The 23,030-nt window shown below is 40.2% G+C and overlaps 1 protein-coding gene across 7 annotated transcripts in view; it reads left to right on the top strand.

The window, feature by feature from the left end:
- Positions 1–23,030, top strand: part of znf827 (zinc finger protein 827) — a 102,356-nt gene that overhangs the window by 24,994 nt on the left and 54,332 nt on the right. For all 7 annotated transcript variants that reach the window (XR_014089077.1, XM_017304946.2, XM_008420155.2 and 4 more), the window contains exons 2-4: positions 14,363–15,634; positions 20,549–20,721; positions 21,327–21,822. Coding sequence is in view for 6 of the 7 variants with exons in the window: in XM_017304946.2 (XP_017160435.1) it covers positions 14,363–15,634; positions 20,549–20,721; positions 21,327–21,822 (1,941 nt within the window). In the remaining variant the exon portion in view is untranslated. The remainder of the gene's footprint in view (positions 1–14,362; positions 15,635–20,548; positions 20,722–21,326; positions 21,823–23,030) is intronic.

Here is a 23,030-nt window from a genome sequence, read left to right on the forward strand (position 1 = left end):
TAACTTACATGGAAATGTAGCTTCAAAAATTGATCACAAGAGCTGCAAACAACAAAGAGTAAATTTAAAAAATCTTTTTTCTCTGTTTTCTAAACTTTTATTGTGAATTGTCCGAGTTCTCTTGGTTTTAATAAAGACGCTTGAAAAGTGAGACCAAAGGTTAGTGTGTGGACAGTCACTGCGTTCAGTCATAGTCATGTGCTCACAAATTTAATCAGCATTAGATATTTTGGCCTTGATATTTCAAGGCTGAAATCCAACTTTAATCTGATGGACAAAGCTGATATCAACAGGCAGTAGCAGCTCATATTTATTTTAAAACATTATTTTTCATAATATCCGTTTTTCCCCAATAAATCCAGCTAATTTGTTTTCTGGGGAAACTTCTGTTCTTTAAGCCAACTGATTGAGTGTGTGAACCATCCGGTGTAGGAAGGGAAAAGGCCTCTTTTATATAGATAACACACAGATGTGATGGTATTTAACATTTTTTAAGTAAGATTTTTCTAAGCCATACAAAGACAAGACGATGTCTTGATATATTGAAATATCGTAGCATATTTTTGTGTTTCAAAGGCTTTGAAACATTAAAGTATTATTCATTTCCAAAAGCATTGATTTGTGAAAGTATATTTCAGCATTGGGTAATTTCTCTATTTCTTTTTTAGTCTTTTTTTTTTTTCCTGAAACAAGTTTACGTTTATTGTGCTTCTTTAAGGGCTCAATGATCCACAGTTTGCTACTTTAAAACACTCTGAATGACTGTAGCAGTTCAAATCAAAGAAAACGGCACTGAGACAGATTTAGGCAAATAACTGCAGAATTAAACGGTTAACACAAAAACGTCAGAATTTGCATAGAAACACAAAGATGACACCCTTAAAGACTAATTTTGATTTATTTTTATGTGCAAAAAAGGTCATTTGGGGATTAGTTCCTCTTTAAATGATTAAAATAATTGAGATATTTTTGGACTAATAAGCCTAACAGGTCACTGGTTGGTAGTTTAATTGGGATTTGAAAAGACAGAAAAAGTGACGAGTGCTTAAATCAGGATTTGTCTTCCTATATATAAATAAGTATGTCAATGAATTTTAAGCATCGCTGCCATTATAGAAGGAAAACGGTACAAGTGTTTTTGACGATTACTTTTTTCATTTTAAATGTCATTTTTTATTTTCAGTAATAGATTCTCTCATCTTTTGTATTTATTATTTAAGCCATCAGTTCCTTTTAACTAATAATGAATGTGACCTATACCAGGTCTGAAGCTTGTTGAAACACTTCTAATATGACGTAATTTCATCTTGTACAGGGATTAAAAGCCAAAGATCTAATGATAAACTTTGCATTCATGTTCAGCATGCAAAGTGCAGATTCAGTAGATATATCACCTCTCTCTCCTAACGCGGGCCAATCGATTTGATGACACATCTGATGTTATGAGAAGCTAAAAAAAGGAACGGAAAAATAAACCGCTGGTGGTGGGGTAGGGGGCTAAAGTGCACTTCATCTGCATTGAGGAATTTTAGAGGTCTCGGGTTGTCTCATTCTTTTCCAAGAACACTTCTCCTTCCTGTTTCACCTCTGGCATACGGCCCAAAGAACCCACAAACCACGGAGGCCAAGGCCGAAAATACACTCATGGTAATTCGCGCTACATTTCAGTACGACTCGAACCAGCAGTATATATAGCCGCGCTGCCTGAACTCTGATCCTCACTGAGAGGATCATCTCACCTCAGAGTCCAGCTAAAAGATGGTCTTTTGTGTCTTTCTCAAAAGCAACAGTTGGATGAGATTATGGAGGTAGTTTAATGAGAAAAGGAGTTTGATTCAAAGTTTTCCGAATATTACAACGTAGAATGTACTGATGAAATGTTTGTGGGTGATTTCCAGTCACCGACTTGCACTGATTCAGATTCTTTTACGAGATAGACTATAAGAAAATATAGGAATAGTATTAAAACTACATTTCCAGTCTTTCTGCCCAAAGATGTCATTGATTATTGGGAGCAGAGGAGATGTCTCTGTGTGAGAGCAGTTATTATAAATTAGAGTTTTACTAATATTTTAATCAGTTGACATTTTAAACTATCTGTTGCATCTTGTATGAAAAATTAGTATTTTTAGAGTGGTTGGCTTTGCTAAAACAGTGTTCTCAGACAGACACTTAGATTTTAGATTTACCAAAGACTTTTGAATTAAATTAATTTAATTCAAAATACTTTATTAATCCCAAATGGAAATTAAATATTGTAGCTCAAAAGTTATTGAGTTATCAAAGTATTGATGATGCTGTGGGAAGGAAGCAACTCTAGTAGCAGTCAGTCTTGCAACAACTATGAAGAGGTTTCAGATTTTACTGGAGATTTCTGACGACTCATTGCCTCGTATTATTGTTATGCTTTTCAATCAGCAGCCTTCTTGTCCTACCAAAGCACTCACAGATGGCCCAGTCCTTGTTCTGCAGTCCTCCCAGCTCTAATCAGAGGAGATGTTCACTTTTGCACTTCTCATGTGTGAATCTGTCACTAACTGTGTTGTTGTTGCCTCCTAATACGATTATCAAGTTAAAAACCAAACCAGACTTAATGGCTGTTAGATACATGTTCTAAAATGTTTCAACATGGCAAAAATACACTTACCTTTTAAATGCCTTCATGCATTTTTCTGCTTCCACTGACAGTTAAGCATCTTACTGATATTGAAGATATGGTATGGTGCGTTCACTGACTGTTAAAAGATTAGATTTTTATGTTTCTTGTTCCCGATCATAGCCAGTTAAGCTGAAAATTGTCCAATTGTGGTTACCAGATGGATTTTATGAGGCTTTCTGGTGTGTTTTTCTAGTTTTGGCAGAACATTTAATGCCTGACAGAAACACAGTTGTGAGAATTTAGTTTTCCTCAGGATCAACACCGTGTGAAAGTAAAACATCAATTTGATGGTTCAGGGTACCAGGAGTTCAGTTTATTTATTGGACATTCATTTTATATTCAATTTTAAATCATTTTTTTATTCCTTTGTAACAATTCAAAATTCTTTTAACACATAAAGAGAAACCTTTTTATGAAACTCGGCCTATTCTTTAGTTCATTTTATTTGCTTTATTTAATTAAAATTTCTATTTCTTAATTATTTGAATTGTTGCTGTATTTTTGAAATTGTTTTGTCTTTATCAAAAGTCTCACTTGTAAATGAGATCTTGGATCTTAGTGAGACAACTTGTGTAGAGGTCAAAAACGTATTGAATTGGATTTTAATTTGTCTGCTTTTATTCATTTTGGCTTTTTTTTTCCTTATAGTATCTTGATGGCATATTTGATGTGAATAGTTTTCTTTTTTCTTCCAAAGTTTATCAAGAAGCTTTAAACTGCAAATCACTAAGTTTATTAAAAGTAAATGCCCATCGTGTTTCATACCAACTTGGTTCAGTGATCTTATCCATTGCTTGGTTGTCTCATTTCATTACCTTCTAGTGAAAATAACCACGAACAGAAACTAGAATTATTAGGGTTTCCTGCAGTAATGGCAGTAAAACGACAGAATGGACATCTATTTAATTTGTTCAATATGTATTTTATTGTTTGCTTTCTGGCAGAAATGGAAAGGCAGGAAGAGTTTTAAGTGGAGAAGTGATTGAGAAGTGTGCAAAAGGGATCAAGTAGGTGACAGATTATGCAAAAAGGGAAAGGGGGGCGAGCATTATCCAATGTGTCCCAATTAATGGAATTACACTCCTCCTTGGGAAGGCTGTTAGTCATTTGTTGAGAAGTGAGTCTGCCGGTGGTGCATCTCTCCCACCATATTGTCCAGCGAGCGCTTATTAAGCCAGGCCTGACCGCTGGGCATGCTCATTAGCATAGCCCGCGGCCGTGGCAAGGCCCAGTAGGGCTCAGCTGGACACTTAATTACAGCCAAAGCTTCTTCGGCACTACCTCCATGCTCTCTGCTTCCCTTCCCCTGTCCTCACCCCCCTGCTCAAACACCCTTAACCCACCCATCGAGGCACAAACGTGCCCGCACACAACTGTCACCCTTGCTGCCTTGGCAGGAGAGGGAGGCTAATCATTTTGGTCATGTAAATGTGATGACTTTAGTCGGAGTATGTTGTGGCAGTCTTTTATGTTGCCTCGCTCTGCCTGGCTCTGCGGTCGCTTTGCGGTCAGCAGTCTTTGAGATTTTACTGACTCGCTGACCTACACTACCTCTCTCTGTCTCTGGGTCTCTCCCTCATTCTTATATTAGCTCATGGGCATGACTCTCCTTTTGACATCGGCGCAGTATTGATGCATCCCCTTCCAACCTTAATCGGCTAATGGCCTCTTCTTCTTGCCTGCCCAGCCAAATCAACCCCTCCCTTATTTATCCCTTTATCTCTTCCTTCTTTCCTTCGCCTTCCCCCCGCCGCCACCCTGTTCCTGCCTGGGGTCGCTGACGCCACTTTTCATGCCTAGCTAAGGAGAATAGCTTAGTACACATGCATGTTTATGGGTTCATCTGCCAGAACACGATGACTACTGACAGAAAATGTATTTTATGGTTTTTAACTCATTTAATCCTCCATGGTGGATTGATCTTGAGGGCTTGGATTATTTGCTGAACTTAACTATTCCCAAGAAATATTTGATTACCAATCCAAAATGTCGTTTTACGTAGCAGCTGGTAGCAGTATTAACATCAGAACAATAACGTGGGTCGATGGAAACTAGATGGTAAGATATCTAATCTTACTGTAAATATTTCACAACAAAAACACAAATTCTTGCTAGTATTTATTTATTTTTGGTCTTATTTCTAGTATAAGTATCTTGGTGCACTTGAAATAAGTAGAAATGTATAGAAATATATAGACTCAGAAATAAGGTAATTAACTTACAAATAACTTTTGAGAAAACTAGGAGCTTATAGAAAATGGGAAAATGTGCAAGTTCTTATTTGTGTGTTTAGGCTTAAGATCTTAATTCAAGCTGAAATAATTGAGAACAATTTGTTCTCCATAAATGCAGAATCATCAGCTTTGACTTCTGTAAACAAATTAAGAAATTGGATTTCAACAGTACAGTGGAGAATCATCTTTTTGCAGATTTTTCTGTGCAACCGGCCTTCAAGTTATTTGCGAAAAATCAACCTATTTGTGAATTGTTTTTGTAGAGTGTAAGACAAATATTTGTAAGACCGAAAATGCAATACAGGAAGTGGAAATAACAGGGCACCATCCTACTTAACATGCTTTTGGCTGGCATTTGCAAAAGAGCCGGTCCAGGAGCTGCTGAATTAATAGTTATAAAAGTTAAGAAAAGTTATGAGTTTATAAAGGGGATCTCAGTTATTAGTAGATTTTAACTATTCGCGGGCAGCTGTTGTCCCTGTTTTCATGAAATGAATGATATTAAAAATAATCCTTTGCAGTAATGCATACAGTGATATTTCAATGACCATATCTTACCTAGAACTTACATAGAAGTCTATACATTGACTAAAAACTTGATATTCTGCATTTCTAAAATGGTAATCACTGGAGTAAAATAAGCTCCTTTACTTTTTTGCTTTTGGTTCATGCAACAATTTTATATTAACAATGTCGGAGATCAACATATCTGACTTGATTTGTGTACATCTGTTTTAAAGCCTAAGATGGCTTGTTGTTGTCACTAGAGGCGTGACGATCGATCGGCCACCGATCATAATCGGCCGATTTCCGTGAAGAAGTGTATGATCGGTGATCGCCAATCACGGTCCCTTGTTGCCGATCACACAAACCGATCACTTGCTTCTCATTTCGCAGCCTGCCTGTGCAGCTGGTCTCCTCTTTCCTTCACTCTGCGCAAACGCGCAGCAACAAATCCTAAGCGGTGTGGAACTATAACGCACTGAGTGAATGGGGAAGTTTGCGTGTTGCGGCGGAAAATTGAAGCACGTGGGGTGAAGCACGTCAAAATGCGTCAAGACGAGGAATCTAATATGGCATAAAAACAATGCCATACTTGACGGAGTTTGGCTACATCAAGGCTCACTGCAGTAAAAAAGACATATGGAGGATCAGATGGCAGGTAAAGCAGCGCACAGCTACAAACACTCACCTGGATTAGCATGACGGTCAGAAAGCTAAACAAATAACCCGCAAAATTATTTTAAGTCTTTGAGCTGCGATGTAAGACGCTGGTTCTGCTCTCGCTGTTGAACCACTGCTACGCGCTACAGGTAGTAATATTTCACAGACGGAGCGCCGCTTCTGCTCCACCTGGTAGTGACTCTCACACCGAACCTCTGCTTAAAGCTGCAGCATCTAAACTAAAAAAAATACATTTTACATACGTATTAAAACTTTCGCTGTCCTAACATGAGACAAATAATCTCTGAAAAAATAATCAATCTCCTCCCTGCTCTGCATAATTACTCAGTCAGAAACAGCCACTCAGAACTAGCAGTAATCAGCTAGCTGCCATGCTATCAGGAAGTTTTCATTCAGTAACTCTGGATTGTTTATTGTAATGGAACCTGTTTTTGCCTTTGAATGTTAAGTTTTATACCTGAATTTTTTGGCAATGATGAGAGATTTTATTTTGGCTCTTTTCATTATTTAGCCTCTTCAGAACCTTCATATGTTATCAGTCTGTTAAAGATAGTATTACCGATAGCAGCACAATTTGCACAATGCCTGTTTTGTTTAGTTTTCTTCTTGGAAAAAGTGATTAAAAACATGTTTTTGTCTAAATTAAGGTGAATTCATGGTTCCTTTTTCCACATAATGTAACCGGTAGTTCTTATGATTAAAAAAATTATAATTTTGTGATCGGTATCGGTGATCAGCCCTCATGGGTGATCGGAATCGGAATCGGCAGGAAAAAACCTGATCGGCACATCTCTAGTTGTCACCATTGATTCCCTTTAGTCTATTTATATAAACTCAGTCTGGACTTCTTAGGTGTCCCTCTTTGTCTATAAAGTAGTGATGCTATGCATTATTTGTGGCCCAGAAAGATCATCCTTATGCGCTGCACCAATGAATCACTCGTGTGTGAGCGATAACAGATCCCGACTGCTGAGCACCCTGCAGCTGTTTGTCTCAACATGCAAGTCATCCCCGCCATTACACCGCTAAACGGTCCCCTTTCAGTGGCAGACGCTTGCCGCCTCAGCCCGTTTCTCTACATCTCCATCACTCGGGGTGGCGGCCGGCCGGGGTGTGTGGTTACTGTCACCACGCCAGCCACGTTCCAGAGGCAAAGTGCTTGACTGCATCTCAGAAACAATGCAATAGAGGGAGGGCATAAGCCTTAGAGTAACACTTGAGAAAAACGTTTGCTCCAGGGCTTTCCCTGCAGTTGTGGGGTGTAATACCACTTTCGAGCAAACAAATCTGTGTGAGTATCATGCATGTGGAACTTGTAATGCTTGAAAATTAAGCAGAGATGTCATAAAAATACAACCAATAGGGTTAGGGTAACCTTAGAACAGTTGTTCTCAATTATTTTCATTAATGGTGCCCTAAATTTAATTATAATTGCGAAGCTGATAAGTGTAATAATTCGTCTATACAAACTATGCGTGTTTTGCACAAGGATTCAAAATTAGACCTGCAACAACTTAAATTTTAAATTGCAGCTCATTTTATTGTGCTAAACTTTAAAACTATTTTAAGTGTGTGTGATTCTCAAAAAAGAAAAAGTCCAAATGATTCACTGAGATGTCCATTTTTATACCAAACCCGGTACAATTCAAAACTTTTTAAATGTAAACATTGATTGCTTGTCAGCTTCAGTACCTTTTTCCTTTTTAAAAAGACAAAACTTGTTAAATAATTTTGTGAAAAAATTGCAACAGTATTGCTTATCTCTTAGCATAACATGAAAATGAAAATTGCATATCATATTGCATTCACAGTAAGCCCAAGGGCAAGGTAGGCCTTGTCATACTTACTGGTATTTTTCTGCCGGCTACTGACATTTACTTTATTTACATCTACTTGCCTTCATCGTTTTTCTTTTTACTTCTCCATCTCTCCTCCTCCTTCAGCTCTGTATGCTGGTGTGCTGTAAGCTACTTCTTCTACTGGGTTGACTAGTGTGAGCACTGCTGCCACCTAGTGATTGGATGCTTCTTTATCATTCAATCATGAATAAAGACACTAATAACAAAAAAGTATTCCTCTTTCAAATTAGACGTAGACCAATATATTAAGTGACCAACAACGTGGATCAATATATTTGCTTCTATCTATTTTTTTATTCTTTAGATCTTGAAGAACCATAGGCAGGATTCTAGTTGCTGTGACAGTGGACCAGTTCGGTATTCACTGACTTTTCTGTGGAACAGTACTCCAAATGATTAACTACGCCTCTTCATGAATTGTATGTCTGAACTATTCAATAGAAAATGCAAACTTGGGAACCTGAAATACTTGCCCACAATGCTATATGACATTTTGTTGGCTAGAGTTTACAAAGAAGAGCACCATTCATTTTCCTTGGCGCTAATTGGCTCAACACACAAGAGCAGAGATGAGGAAGGCTGGATATGTTGGCTTCTTCAGTGTAGCTAAGACGGTATCCATTGTGCATATTAATTCATATTAAGGTATATTTGATATCAGATGGCATCTTTAGAGAAGGTCTCAAACATTCGCGGATTTGGGATATTTGTGGGTGTCTGTGGTCCCTTACCTCTGCGAATACCAGAAATCGATTAGCATTAGAAAATTAAGCTACTACATTATCCCCATTTTTACTTCAAAGCACATGTCAGATTTTTATTTAATTTAAATGAATGTGTGTATGCCGACATGGACTGAAACATCACTCAGTGAGGAGGATACTCCTAAAGAAACTTAAAATGACAGATTGCAGTTTACAAATGCACACATTGACAAAAAGCGTCATTTTTGGAGACATTTCCTCTGGTCTGACGAAACTACAGTTGAAACGTTTGGTCATAATTCACCATTAACCCATGGTGTATGTAAACCTGTGGTTTCAACTGTATCACAGATCTATTTAAGTACATAGAAATACATTTAAGGGGTTATTTTGTCTTATTTTGAAAAGGAAATGACCCTAAAACTTGTTTTAACCAAACAACAACACCCACTTCCTTAGCAAGCGAGCATCATCTTTGTTCCTGACATGGTTAACATTGTAGAGTGATCATCCCTTTAGCCGAACCTTAATCCAGATGAAAACCTTGGGTCACACCGACTGTTGCTGTTTCTGAATAAAACCAAGAACTACTGATGAAATGTGGAATGTAGCTCAGTCGTCCCGGGCTGGGAAACCTTTTCTCTGGTGCCAGAAGTTGGTCCATGCAACACAGATGTGAAGCAGTTCTCAGAAACACAGTGGTTATTCCACTGAATGTTCGCTCGGTGATTCACAGGGAAGCTAAATCTTCAAGTATTTTTCAATTTATGCAGTAAATGTTGTAGTTTGTAGGAAACAAAACAGCTGTTGTTTTATAGTAAAATTCTGGGGGGTTTTATTTTCTGTTTACTGGTAAGAAATATGACATGCCATGTTCTCCCAACATTTGTAATTATGGAAACAAGTTTTAAGGATTTACTCACTTCTTAAAATGCATTATTTAGAAAACAGCTGAAAGGATCCAAATTTGTGATGGGTTGTAATTTAAATTTTTAATCAAGTTAATTGCAGGGTCTGTAATTAATTAATCAAAATGAATCATGTCTTAATCGCAAACCATATATTGAAAAAATTAGTATATTAAAAAGAGTCTTTTTTGTTGTTAAATCGTTGAAGAGATAAACATATAAGCTTAACAACAAAGTGATTGTTTCTGATCTGTCCATTTAGGTCAGTGATCCCCAAACCCCTCCACCCCCGGTCCGTGGACCAATTGGTACCGGACCGCGCAAGAAATAATTAAATATTTCCGTTTTATGTATTATTTGAGTCTGGAGGATCTTTTGTTTTGAAAAACCTTTAACCGGATTCTCTCGGTTACTTGCGCGCCAACACTGAGCCCACAAGCAGCAAAATGAGTAAGAAACAGATCAGATGTCTTTGGAAAGTTTCTTTGCAAAGGGGAAAAGGTCCAGAGAAGAGGCAGGAGAATGGATTTATCCCGGACCGGTAGGTGAGTCTCACATTACAAGCCGCTCTGCGTAACATGCGGCGACCGGCTGCTAATGAGGCAATGAAGCTTCAAGCTGCTTCGCCATATAGAGACCAAGCAGGCTGTGGATATAAGCAACACTTCGGGTGTCATTGTCTCCCATCACTCCCAGATGGGACCGTCTCGCAGAGAAACAAGCTCAGGACTACCGTTTGTCATTATCGTGAGTTAAAATTTTCACGAAAGTAAAATGTTCGTTTTTGTGGCGCATCTGTATCTTTTTTTGAAGGGATATGTAAACATTACCATAGCGACCAGAGTCGGAGAGCGTTTGGGCAGTGGTCGAGAGGAGAGGAGTAGAGCTTGTGAGTCTTAAGTCTGGTTTAGGAGGCAACATTTAAGAATTGTCGGCCGATTCTCCAAACCTCTGTGACCACAGAGCTGATAGAAGTACAACAGGTTTGATCGGTTCGTGTCTCCAGCCACACGGCAGGAGCAACACACTACACGAACCGATTCCAGTCACGAACATCCCGATTCCAGAAGAAAATCCACAAAACTCCCAACATAGCAGGAATTTAGAATAACCAAACACTGATGACGATGTAGAAGCAATAGTGATAGTTAGTGTAGTCATTTTAAGAGATAAAAGACGTAACAAAAAGAAAAGGCGGTGGATAAAAGACGACGGGAGCAGCCGCTCTATTTGCTGCACTATGATTTGGAGGTGACTGTTTTTTCATAGTTAACATTTTTAACTGAATAAACATAATAAACATATATAATAATGACCTTTACATATAATAATAAATATTTCCACATATCTCCGATGTCCATCGGACTCACAGTTGCGCGATATGTCCGCTGTTTGGGATTCCCCTCTGTTCTTAGGTCACCGCGCTTTCTGATTGGCTACCTGTCACATTCAGCAGGTTGTATTCTCGTTCCCAGACAGGCTGCCATAAAAAGTCCAAGACAACCCCAAATTGGGTATATTCAGGCTTTAGCGGGAACACCAACACCGCCTTATCTGACGGTTCGCGCGGCCGCCCCCTACCCCTGGGGCGCAGCAAAATTTTCCAAGTCTTGACCGGTCCGCGGTAATAAAAAGGTTGGGGACCACTGATTTAGGTTATTCAACCATCAGATTGGTGGATGTGCTTTCAAGTGTTTCAGGAACACCTGTTCATTTATAACATGCTTTAAAAAAATAATACTTTAAATAATACTTTAGAAAGTGGATTTTTGACGCCGACATTAGCGTCATCAGCGTCTGTTCTTGCTGCATAATGTTTAGCACTCAGATGCCATTTTTGGCTTTAATAGCTTCGCTGATGGGCTAACTCCTTCTTACACAACTTGACCACAAAAGTAGTCTTTTCCAGCACCCAGTAAGACTTTTTTGAAGCAAAACTTAACCCCCAGTGGGCCAAGAGGAAGTGGCTTTGTCAGCGAATATAAGTAACTTGTGTGTCAGACTTTTTGGATTACTAAAAACGCACCATAAAGGTTCCATCTTAGGACTTTTGTATGTTAAAAAAACAAAACTGTTAACTGTGTTTACATTTTCAATGCATTTAAGTGCCACTCTTAATCAAAATAAAACAAAATCGATTAAATAAAAAACATTTACATCAAAAAATATTTTTGATTAATCAAAAATATTTAATCGATGTTTGAGTCGATGTTCTTAATCGATTCCAAACATTGAATCCTTCAGTTTAGTTTCAGTTTTACTATTTGAATGTTACATCCACCAAGTTTGCGACACAAGACCATAAAACATTTTCATCAAAACAGGCCAGAAGCATAAAGGTTCAGATTTAAGTTGATGTTGCATATAGCTTCTATTTTTTCCTTCCTTGCACGTGAATGGGTTTTAGCACACAGCTCGGCTGAAGTGCCCTTAGAGGTTGGGCTGGAGACCTCGACCCTGGAAAATGCCAGTTTGCCCACGGGGGTGGCTTGCCTGTGACACACAAAGCTACGTTAGTGAAGTTCATCGCTGCACTTTAGCACTCAGTCAGGATTCTGGTGGTGCAGCGTCGCGCTCCGCTGTACCCAACCCCGGGATTTTAGCGTGAACTCAGGAAGGAAGAGAGTTCAGCCTTAAAGCTGGAACCTCAGGTCAGCAATCCAGCTATTTCCCTCTAACCATATTACAGCCATTAGTGACTCTTACTGCTTTTCGCATGTCACAAGGAAATAGGTCAAGGCCTGGCCTGTATGACTCACTGTCTCTTTTCCCCCCTCTCTTTACTCTTGCTAACCATATTCAGGTGGTAAAATGGCTGCAAGGAGCATGGGAAAGGACCAGGATCAGTGCATTTACTTATTCTGCTCATATGTTGACTGCTAATAGTGAAAGGTCAGGCAGTGTATGATCATTCCTGTCAACACAAGCTGCATTGTGTACGAAGTTAGAGAATCAGACGTAAAATGGTGTTTCTCCTGTAAATACAGGATATATATTGGAACTGTAAAAGTGTTAAGAGATGAGAAAATATGTGAAAGTGTGTGTTTGATATCTGTAGCAGCTGGAGAGCAGCGGTCATCGTGAGTTGGGATTCTGGCCACCCTTGTGGACCTCGGTGAGCTGTGCTGGCCAGATGTCAGGCAGCTCTAAAAAGAATCCCAACAGGTTGCCTGGAAACTCCTTTCCCTGTAAACAAAGAGCCAACCCACCAGGCCGCTGTAAAGTTCACCAGGGTTAGACCAGCTTTGGTGTGCAGATACACCAATGTTTGTGTTTTCAGACATTTTGGGCAAAAAAAAAAAAAAAAAAACTAAAGAGGATTTTTTATTTTTTTTTGCTTTAGTTTTCTCATGAATCTCTGCGAATTGCTTTCCGTTTAATGTTTGGGAGGTTGTGTACAGTAACCCAAGATGAAAATGCCGGTTTTGACACCCCGCTTCACCCGGACTAGGTGCTTTTGACTTATTCTTATGGAGGTTTGTTAATATGTATCAGGAATATTCACTTTTCTTTGTTCGCCCTTGTCTGGCAAGCTGTAATGTTTTCCTTATGAATATTGATACATGAAGTGTATATTAATGACCCTTGGTGACCTTAACCCTATCCTTATTGGCTCCCTGGTGGTATCTGCAGGCTCATGAATATTAATCTGGTTCTGTAACCTCCATTACCCTAATCTTCGCTGTCTAGCCTCCCAGAAGGACCCGTTGTCATGGTAACCCCTTTACCAGGCTCTTCCTGACCAAGGGTGGGAAAAATGTGTTTAAAAAAAACAACAAAAAACTGAAAAAAACTCAATTACACACAAAAAAATCTCCAATGTGCTATCTGGAATACTTTTATACGACTAACCTGTTTGTGTTTCTAAAAGGTAAAATTTTGTTTTGATTTTAATAAAAAAATCATGTTGGCGTCAGAATTTTGAACAAGCACCACAACCTTTACTATATTGTATCGGCATTCAATGTTGTTGAAAACAACAGAAAGTAGTAATTTGTGGAGTGGCATGAAAACGATGCATGGTTTTTGATATTAAAAAAATCAGAAACGTGTGGTGTGCAACCACCCTGACTTAGTAAAACCACGTCTTTATGTCTCAAATGTATTTTTGAGGATACGTTGAGGAATTATGTACATTTGTACAATTAATCACAAAATACCTACAATGTCTAAACATTCCTAGATGGAAATTAGGGCTGCAGCTAACAATTATTTTAGTAATCAATTATTCTTATTGATTATTCTGATGATTAATTGAATGAAAAAATTGCCACTTTCTGCAGATTTTTTCATTTAACCACTTATGCCTCTTTATACAAGAGAATAAACCCATAATGTTACAAGAATCAAGAATACAGTCGAATTAAGATGTAGTAGAAGTAACATGAGGATAATGTTACAATATTAGCAGAATACCGTCATGGTATTATGAGAGTGATGGTAGTAACTTGATAAGAACTCACACAAAAACTAAAATGAGGAATATTGTAAAGTTATCCTTTGGTATTGTTTTTACAGATGAGGAAATACTACACATCAGCATCAAATTATTATCAGCAGCGACTTTTTCTCATTATAGCAACTTTTTTCTTGTAATTTTAGAGTGGGACATGATGAAAGAGAGAAATGATAGATTAAAATCAGATCTTGCATGAAAAAGACATTGTAAGCCATATCACCCAGCCCAATTAATTATAATACATTTTATTTCATTTTTTACGCATTCAAAGAAGCTTATCATGTTGTAAATTAGTTTCCCAACAAACTGCTTGTTACATCTGGTAAAATGGTTTTATTTTATGTCATTTTGCAGATGTGGACGGCGATGAAGAAGAGGGCCCCAATGACGGTGCAGTGGAGGAGGAAGGCTGGTTTGGGAATGCCTCCGACACGCGCTCCGACTCTTCATCGTTTGGCGACACGCAGGACGAGCTCCTGCTGCACAGAGGCTCCTCTCCTGAGGACCAGTCCGGGATCGGCGGCGGCTCCGTGGATCATGACACCTGTGGAGGCGAGAGCTCATTGGGCTGCCCGACACCCGTCCATCGTGCCTCTTTGGAACTTCTTGGCCTGGATGGAAGTACATTCTCGGCCCAGGACACTCTTTCCTCTGTTGTGTCATCGCTATATGGCGAGGCAGCATCTCGAGCTCTGGGGAAACCACTCAGCAGCAACCTGCGGCGCCTCCTAGAGGCAGGCTCACTCAAACTTGATGGTGGAGAGGTCCTGGGTCGGTCTTCTAGGGGAAATGCTGGCGGAGAGTCCCCTCCGATCGCCTTAGCTCCACCTTTGACCCTTTCTCCATCTTCTCATCATGCCCAGCAGTTAAGTGCTCTTGCTCGAAAACTGGCAAACAACAACAGCGGCTCAGCCTCACCAGCCTCCTTGGCACCCTCAGTCACCAACATAAAGCAAGAGCCCCTTGACCCCTTTAACTCTGTCACGCCCACCAATGGAAGCGGCTTTGTGTGGGCAGGCGTGGCCGACAAATGGCCGCCGGCCTCCTGCTCTACGCCTTGCGGCTCCAGCTTGTCCCCAGATTCTGCAATCCAGAAGTTAAAAGCGGCAGCTAACGCCGTGCTTCAAGACAAGAATGCCGTTGCTTCCTCCTCAACGACCTCTTCCTCATCCACCTCCGCCTCATCCGCAGTGCCCGCGCTGGGTGGGGGCGGTCGAGGAGATGATGTGGTGCGATTTGATGCCTTCAACTCTCCGTTCAGCCCGCAGTCGGCGAGCTCCACCCTCGCCGCTCTTTCCAAGAAAGTGAGCGAGAGGACCCAAGGCTCATCGACAGCCAGCACAGTGTCGGACCACCAAACCTCGGCGAGCTCCTTCCTATCGCTCGTGTCAATTACGACCTCCTCTGCTGCCTTGCTCAAAGAGGTGGCAGCCAGAGCGGCGGGAAATCTACTGGCAGAGAAGAAGGACGGTTCCCCTTTGTCGACTGTAGGAGTCCTCCAAGAGGACGTGAAGCCTTTGCTGGACAAGAACCAGAAAGCACCGACGCCCACTACGCCAACGCAGAGCTTAGAGTTGTTGTTACCGTCTACGCCGAAGGGCAGAGGCAAACCAAACAACCAAGCAGGTAATCAGAATGTAAAATAATATTATGCATGCTATTGGTAAAAGATCTGGCAAAATATTACCATATCTTCTGGACTATGTCGCTTCAGATTATAAGTCGCATTTATTTAGAAATTGCCAAATGTGAAGGAGCCCTCGTTCATGTTGAAAGGTTCCAGTGACACATTGTGTTCAGCTAACAAGCGTACGGGACCTGTTGGCTTTGACTTGGAAGTCTGCTGGCTGTTTCTGACTCACCAGTGTCCATGGTCTACATCTGGGTCAGGAACGACTCCGCTCCACCAGTATTCTGACAATCTGTGCTACCTCATTAGGTTTTCCTACCGTAGCTGGTGAAGTGCACAGCAGAGCGGAGACACCTGCAGTAAATCCAGAATGATAGAGAGGCTGTTGTGTTCATTGAAGTAGTTTCACTAAGAAGCGTGTGAGTCCCACCCTTGGAGATGTAACTGTACAGATCACAAGCTTCATAGCGCCTTATTTAAGCACCAAGCCCAGTAGCCGTGTTGGGCACTGCAACTGAGAAGTTAGTTGTGCTACCTGTAAAGCACCAGTCATAAATCTTAGTTCTGCTACACCAATACACTATTCAGTGGAAGCTAAAACCAGCGCTTATGTACGTATACTCAGTACTGCCCATTTTATATCACTAAAACTCTTATTGTGACGTTCAGAAGGAAGTTGTCTGTTTTCCTGCTGTGTTGATTTTATTAAAGAGACACCAGTCTTTCTGTTCCTAACTAAAGCCTTGTGCACTTACTTAAATACTTTAAAGTGTAAGTTGACCCTCATTTACAGTCCCTGTAGTCCAAGCTGAGTTAAATGGACTAACTGTACTAGAATAAATCCCCCATATATCGGGCTAAATGTTAATTTACCAGCTGGTTGCTGCTGAACACACAACCAGAGCTGTAATAGCGTAGCTCAAAGCGTATTTATATGTTGAAATGATCGAGATTATTGATTCCCAAACTCTCTGCCTTGTGACCCACAGAATAAAAATGTAAGAGGTCCTTGACCTCAACTCTTGGTTTAGCAGACAAGCATTCCTACTGAGTCAGTAAAAAAAAGTGGTTCAGGGGAAACACAGTCAGCAACAGCACCCAATATATTGACCAATATGTTGCTTTTATTTGTTCAAGTCTTATTTTCTTTTTTTATTGTCTATTAAACTATTTATAAAACACACATAGCTATTTTTAGTATGTAGGTTATTGTCTCAGGAGAATCTCAAGACCCTGCATTTACATAAATGTGACCCCAACTTTGGGAATTACTGTTCCAGATAGTCTGTGCAAGATCATAGAATAGCTATGGATAGAATCTGCCTTACAGATCGTCTCTATGGTTTAACAAAATGTTCTACCTTCCAATCCTTCACAATATCAACCTAAACACAGTTTAACCCAAAGTTATTTGGGTTACACCTTAAATCCATTACTGATTTGAATTTGAAATGTGATTGGAAATGATAGAGACATCATTCAAATAAGTTTTGCAAAAGTTTTTTGTTTTGCTTAGGTTTTTTTGCATTTTTCCTCTGTTTTTAAAAAAAAAAAATATATATTATTTGTGTTGATGAGCTCGAGGACTTTGAGTTGGAAGGTCCCCTTGCTGTCATCCTAATCTTTAGGTCCATCTCATTAGATTCAAGTCAGGACTCTGAATAATTAATATTACATTCAGTAAGAAGAAATGTGTTTGCAACACAAATCAGCATCATTTGGTCTGAGTTGCTTTGGTCTGTTTATTCATTGACTTAACATATTTAGAAGTTAATTATTATTAATATTATTAATGTTAGATTCCATCTAAAATGGACTTTACCTTCAAGATGATGACGATCTTTTTTACTCCTACGAAAACTGTCATCCGTTTCCCACAGAAAGCACAGCTCTGAACTTCTCTGACATGTTTTCTCGTGTTTTGTCATAGTTTTGCTCTCACTTCAACGGCGCCGCAGTAGCAGTGTAGCCTCAGCTTCAACTGTCAGCCGAGCAGAGAGCACAACCGAGAGAAAACAGCCCTGGCTGGCCTTACAGTATGGGAAATGGTCTGCGGGCGCAACGGGGGGTTCCGACTGAGACCTCGCTGCCTCCCCTAAACCAGTTCGTTTGCGCTCGGATGTGCCTGCTGCCAAAAGGGGGTCGTCAGTGTGTGCTCGGCACAGCGGGGCGCCCTGGAGTCCATATCCATCTCAGCAGCCTCCTCCTGGCTGCAGCCCCCCTCTTACCAGAGCCCTCTGCACTCATCAGCACAGTAGACTTAAGGCCAAACACATCATACTTTCCACTGACTGGATACAGATGCATGCACACTTTTTTCTTTCCCCAGCCTTCTCTTCCCTTCCCCTTTCTCTCTTTCTTTCTCTCTGTGTGTGTATTGCTCTTGCAGTATACTTGGCAAGCGTACACTCAGATGTAGACACATAACCCAAACAATGGCGCATACAAGGATCTCGCTCGGGACTCTAAGTAGTCTTAAGGGAGAACCGAATGCTTTCAGAGAGATTGATGGGCACTTTTGAGGGATTGTGTCGCAACCCCGCCAAACCCAAAATGGCTGGATCAAATTGACTTCAGACAGATGAAGGAATCGATGTAATATTCTGTGATCTGCATGCTAAAAAGGGTGTAGGGGTGGGGTGGGGGTGGGTCTGCTGTAACCCGGGCTGCCGTCAAGGTCGAGCAGCGCTGTAAAAATGTAGGTAGTCGTTTGGTCGCCAGACTGAAAAAATGTGACCTTGATTATCGACTCTCGTATCTTGTTTTACTGTCACCCCTCGCCAGTTTGACTGTAAAACCGTGTCGCACCGTTTCTTCCTCTGATATGCTATGGCTCCAAACATGTTAAGGACCAAACTCCCAAACTTTCCTCCTCCTGTGTTATTTCTGCTGCAGTCACCTTAACTCTAAGAAAGCAAGGCTTCTTTCCCTCTTTTTTTTTTGTTTTGTTTTTTTGCATCCTGATTCTCTCTCGGGTAGAGGTTGGGCCGCAGATGGCGGTTTATTGTTGCAAATAGGCAGTCTCGAGGTTTTACACCTCAGGTCAATGAATGGCTGAGCGCAGTAATTTCACCAAACACTGATTACCAGATGTTTTTCAAGGAACGGCGCTGGAATACTTATGAAGCCATCCTGACAGGCCCCTTGTAGAATTTGTAATGCAATCATGCCTCTTTCTAATAAGACCAATTAAACAGTAATGGATGCCGGATATGAAGCCAACAACAATAATCGAGACACTAAAACATGCCTGAGTTTTCTCTCTCTCATTGTTCCATTTGCTTCTAGCTGGCATTTCCCTTGATGCATCCCATCATGAGGTGTACAGACGCATTCTCCTACTTCATTACAAACAGCGCCGGCCTCATTTGTTGGCACATCTGATAAAGAAATGTAAAAAATCTCTCATATATTCACCTTTTATTGAAACAGCAAGATCTCACACTTAAACCTTGAGAAAGACCCAACTTTTAATTGCGTTATACCTATTTAATTTGATTAGAAATAACACAATTACCACAACTATTGGTGCCCTTCTCAGTTTTCTCCTATAATACTTCATGAGGTCAAACACGGAGAGGGGCCTTTGATGAACAGTTTGGAAAATCAGGACTTTTTTTTCACCATTGCATAGTTCAGAGTGATGTCAGCACGCCCAAGACCGCCATCTTGTTTGACAAGCGTGTTTTATATTTATTTTGTATTTCGGACTTTGAATTCAGGTCAACTATAGAGCAGATATAAGGGTTAGGCAAAGATTTATTTATTTTTTTTACTTATTTAATAGTATAACGTCATAATATTACAAGGATATTGCTGTAACATGAGAATCAATTTTATGAGAACACAAACTTCATTTGTGTTGAAATTGTGTTATAACTTCAACACAAATGAAGTTATACATTTATGCCACCCATTTCCATTTGTGGTACTAAATCGGATACATATAGAAAAATGTTCAAGTCGATCAGAATGAATGTCGCATTTTGTTTGTCTTTTACGTCAATGACGTGAAACATGCGTAATAATTCTTCTCCAGACGAAACCGGATGCTGTAAACGTGAATGTAAAGAATAACTCAGTGCTGTGCTAATCCATGTCATGCTACGGTCTTGTGGTGATACTGTATGCTCTCATCGCTCAACAAATCGATCCATAGAAGGTGGCATCGATTTGTGCGCTGCTGTTTGACGTCTTCTGCACATGCAGGTTGCTTTGGGGTTGAAAACCCTTCACACAGAAGTCTGATTGTGGTTGCATTTAATTAGTAGCATGAACCACTGCGCACTCTCTGATCCAGTTAGCAAACACTTCTTCATTAAGTTTGTGATGGTAGGACACCTAAACAACCTGTAGATGTGGTTGTTGGTGGTACTTGGTGACCCCAGGTTGATGTTTTTTGCTTCAGGATCTTCAGAAATGATTTTTTTCCCCCTCCCTTATCATCCTTCTCTGTTTGTGTGGTGGCAAGATAAACTTGGGTCATCATCCAGCCCTGTGGCCAGAGGGGATCGAGAGAGAAATGGGTCTCTGACGTGTCACATTTATTCCCCGGGGAAACAGAAAGTCATGGATTACTAATTAGATGTTCCTAGAAACTTGATTCCTGCATTGTTACGGGTGATTGTGCCACTGGCGGTTTTGTTGAAAACAATTATTTCAGAATATAGGATTTTCTTTTCCACGAATTGGTTTCATTAACGGTTTAGTTTTTCTGCATCTTTAAGTCTGAGAGCTTCTACATTAATCAGTTTGTAAAGACTTTTAAACACCTTCACCCTTTTGGTTCTGCTTCTGGTTACTAGAATGTCTTTGCAAAAATAAAATAGCATTTCTGCAGCAGTAAAAAGACAACAAAGCTCACTGCATGTCGACTGCAAACGCCAACAATGTTCTTCTCTTCCATTCAGGCTCTCCTGAGGATGGCGGCAAACCTTTCCAATGTCCTGTATGTGGACTGGTCATCAAACGCAAGAGCTACTGGAAGAGACACATGGTCATTCACACAGGCTTGAAAAGCCATCAGTGTCCGCTGTGTCCCTTCCGCTGTGCTCGCAAAGACAATCTCAAGTCTCACATGAAGGTTGGATGATCTTCTGTTTTTTTTTTTATCTCAAATGATCTGAAATTGGTGCCAGTGAGATTATTTAAATATGTTTGCCAGTGTAATATCTGATGGCTGCCGTTGATTGTTCTAATTTTTCCCTACCTGCTGAAGTCTTGAGTGATTTCTTATTTATTTGTGTTTTTATTTCAAGGTGCCAAATAATAAATGTTTGAATTAATATTCTTTTTAGAGATCCATCCATCTGTTCATTCATCCATCCATTTGTCCATCCATTCATTAATCAGCCCACCCAACAATTCAGCCATTTAGTTGTCATTCATTCATTCATTCATTCATTCATTCATTCATTCATTCATCTGCCTATTTATCCATCTTAGTAGATGGATATCCATCAATCCATCTTTCAGTTCATCCATCATACCAGCAGTCAATTCATCCATCCATTCATCAATCAATCCATTCATCCGTTCGTCCATCAGTCCATCCATCCTGCCATGTCAACAAAATTTGCTGAAAAAGCAATGAGGACAAAAAGAAAAGTGTGGAGTTTTGACGTATAGAATGAGGAGTAACTGCTCCTTTCCATTAATTTGTTTCCTGATTCTGTCTTCCTCTTCCAGGTACATCAGCACCAGGATCGGGGCGAGACATTTCAGTGTGAACTTTGTCCCTTCACCTCCTCCCGACACTTCAGCCTGAAGCTTCACATGCGCTGCCACCAGCACTTCCCTCGCACCGACGTCAAGGTGAAAGATGAGCCCACCACTGACACGGAGGGCGAGGGATCCCTGCTGGGCGACGGCAGCACCAACGACCTCAGAGCGGCCGAGGCATCGCCGTTGCAGGCCGAGGCCCAGCAGCAAACCTCCCCTCCGAACGAAGCGTCTTCTAATCACGTCCACGTCAAGGAGGAGCCTCAGGAGAGGGATCTGTCCGTGCTCTCTCCGTTCAGCATTTGCAGAGACCGACCTGGCAGCAGTACCAACTCCCTAGACCTACCTGGAGTCGGCATCGGAGTTGGGATGAGATCCAGTCCAAGTGGTCCAACCACAGCCTCGCTCTTTAGCCCTGACATCACTACCAAAACGGCGACTGACCTGCTTATGAAGCTTTCAGGTGAGCTGAAGTTACTTTTCTTTTGTAATATAACAATAATGCATTACCAAAATGACTTCTGTATTATTTTGGGACATTTAGTGGCTATAATGACATTCCTATTACTAGCTTTCACTATCTGAAACCTACTTTGAGAATATTTATCTTGAAGATGTGTCAAAAACATAACAATTCAACAATAAATGTTTGAAAAAGATTCTACAAATTTCTGCACGGGGTAGAAATCATTGTAGGGTGTCCTTAAAAAGTCTTATATTCATGTGTCTAAATTTAAGGCCTAGTAATGTCTTAAATCCATGAGCTACAATATAAGTTGGCCTTAAATACGCTAATCACAGGTCTTAAATTTTGTGGTGTCAGGACTATTTTTTTCTCTCTGTGTAGTTTATTTTTCTCATGGGATGTTCCTGTTAGGCAAATGTTTGAGTTGCGATCAGTGGAGACTCCCTAACTAGCTTCTAACTTACCATTGCTAACAAGATGGCTAGGTTTTTGTGTCTATCATGAACACATATATATTTAATGTCAGGTTGGTGGCAATAAATGTGTCTTTGTCACTGGATTTGTTGCCAACTCAAATAATGCTACATGCATTCTGTCCAAAATAAGATTAGCACTGCTTCTATATAAAATACAACTTTTTTTCTTTTACATTTCTGTTGTGTTATACGTCTTAAATTTCATTCATAGTGGTCTTAAAAAGTTGGTGAAACCTTTCCGCAAATCTAACTTCTATGTCACAAAACAACACATCAGTTCCTCTGTTTTATTTATTGTACAAAGGTAAAGACGACATGGAAATGCAGCTGGTGAAAACCACATACTCCCATTTGAATGTGTGGTTGCTGCTGATTGGTTCCACTTGATTAATTGATTTTTCAAGATTAAAAATGACAGCACTGGCCTTAGAAAAACAACTGCTGCAGGACCAACAAGCTAAGAAGAATTGGAAAACAATTTTCTAATTATTTGCAGTCGGTTATTCGGAAAAGAGAAAGATGATTTACAAGCGGGAAAACTGCACTGTTCCCCCTGAACCTAAGACACAACGATCTGACGGACAATGGCTTTGTTTCTCTTAAATAAGTAATGACAGAGGGAAAAATGATGCTTCATTTTTTTAGGCGTTAGCTCTAAATCATGACCTGATAAAGGCCAGATAATTTGTATTATGTCCAGATAAATATATCCCTACAGCTAATAGAGTG

The sequence above is a fragment of the Poecilia reticulata genome, chromosome 1, assembly GCF_904066995.2.
Source record: "Poecilia reticulata chromosome 1, P_reticulata-male-v2, whole genome shotgun sequence".
Classification (NCBI taxonomy): Eukaryota; Metazoa; Chordata; class Actinopteri; order Cyprinodontiformes; family Poeciliidae; genus Poecilia; species Poecilia reticulata.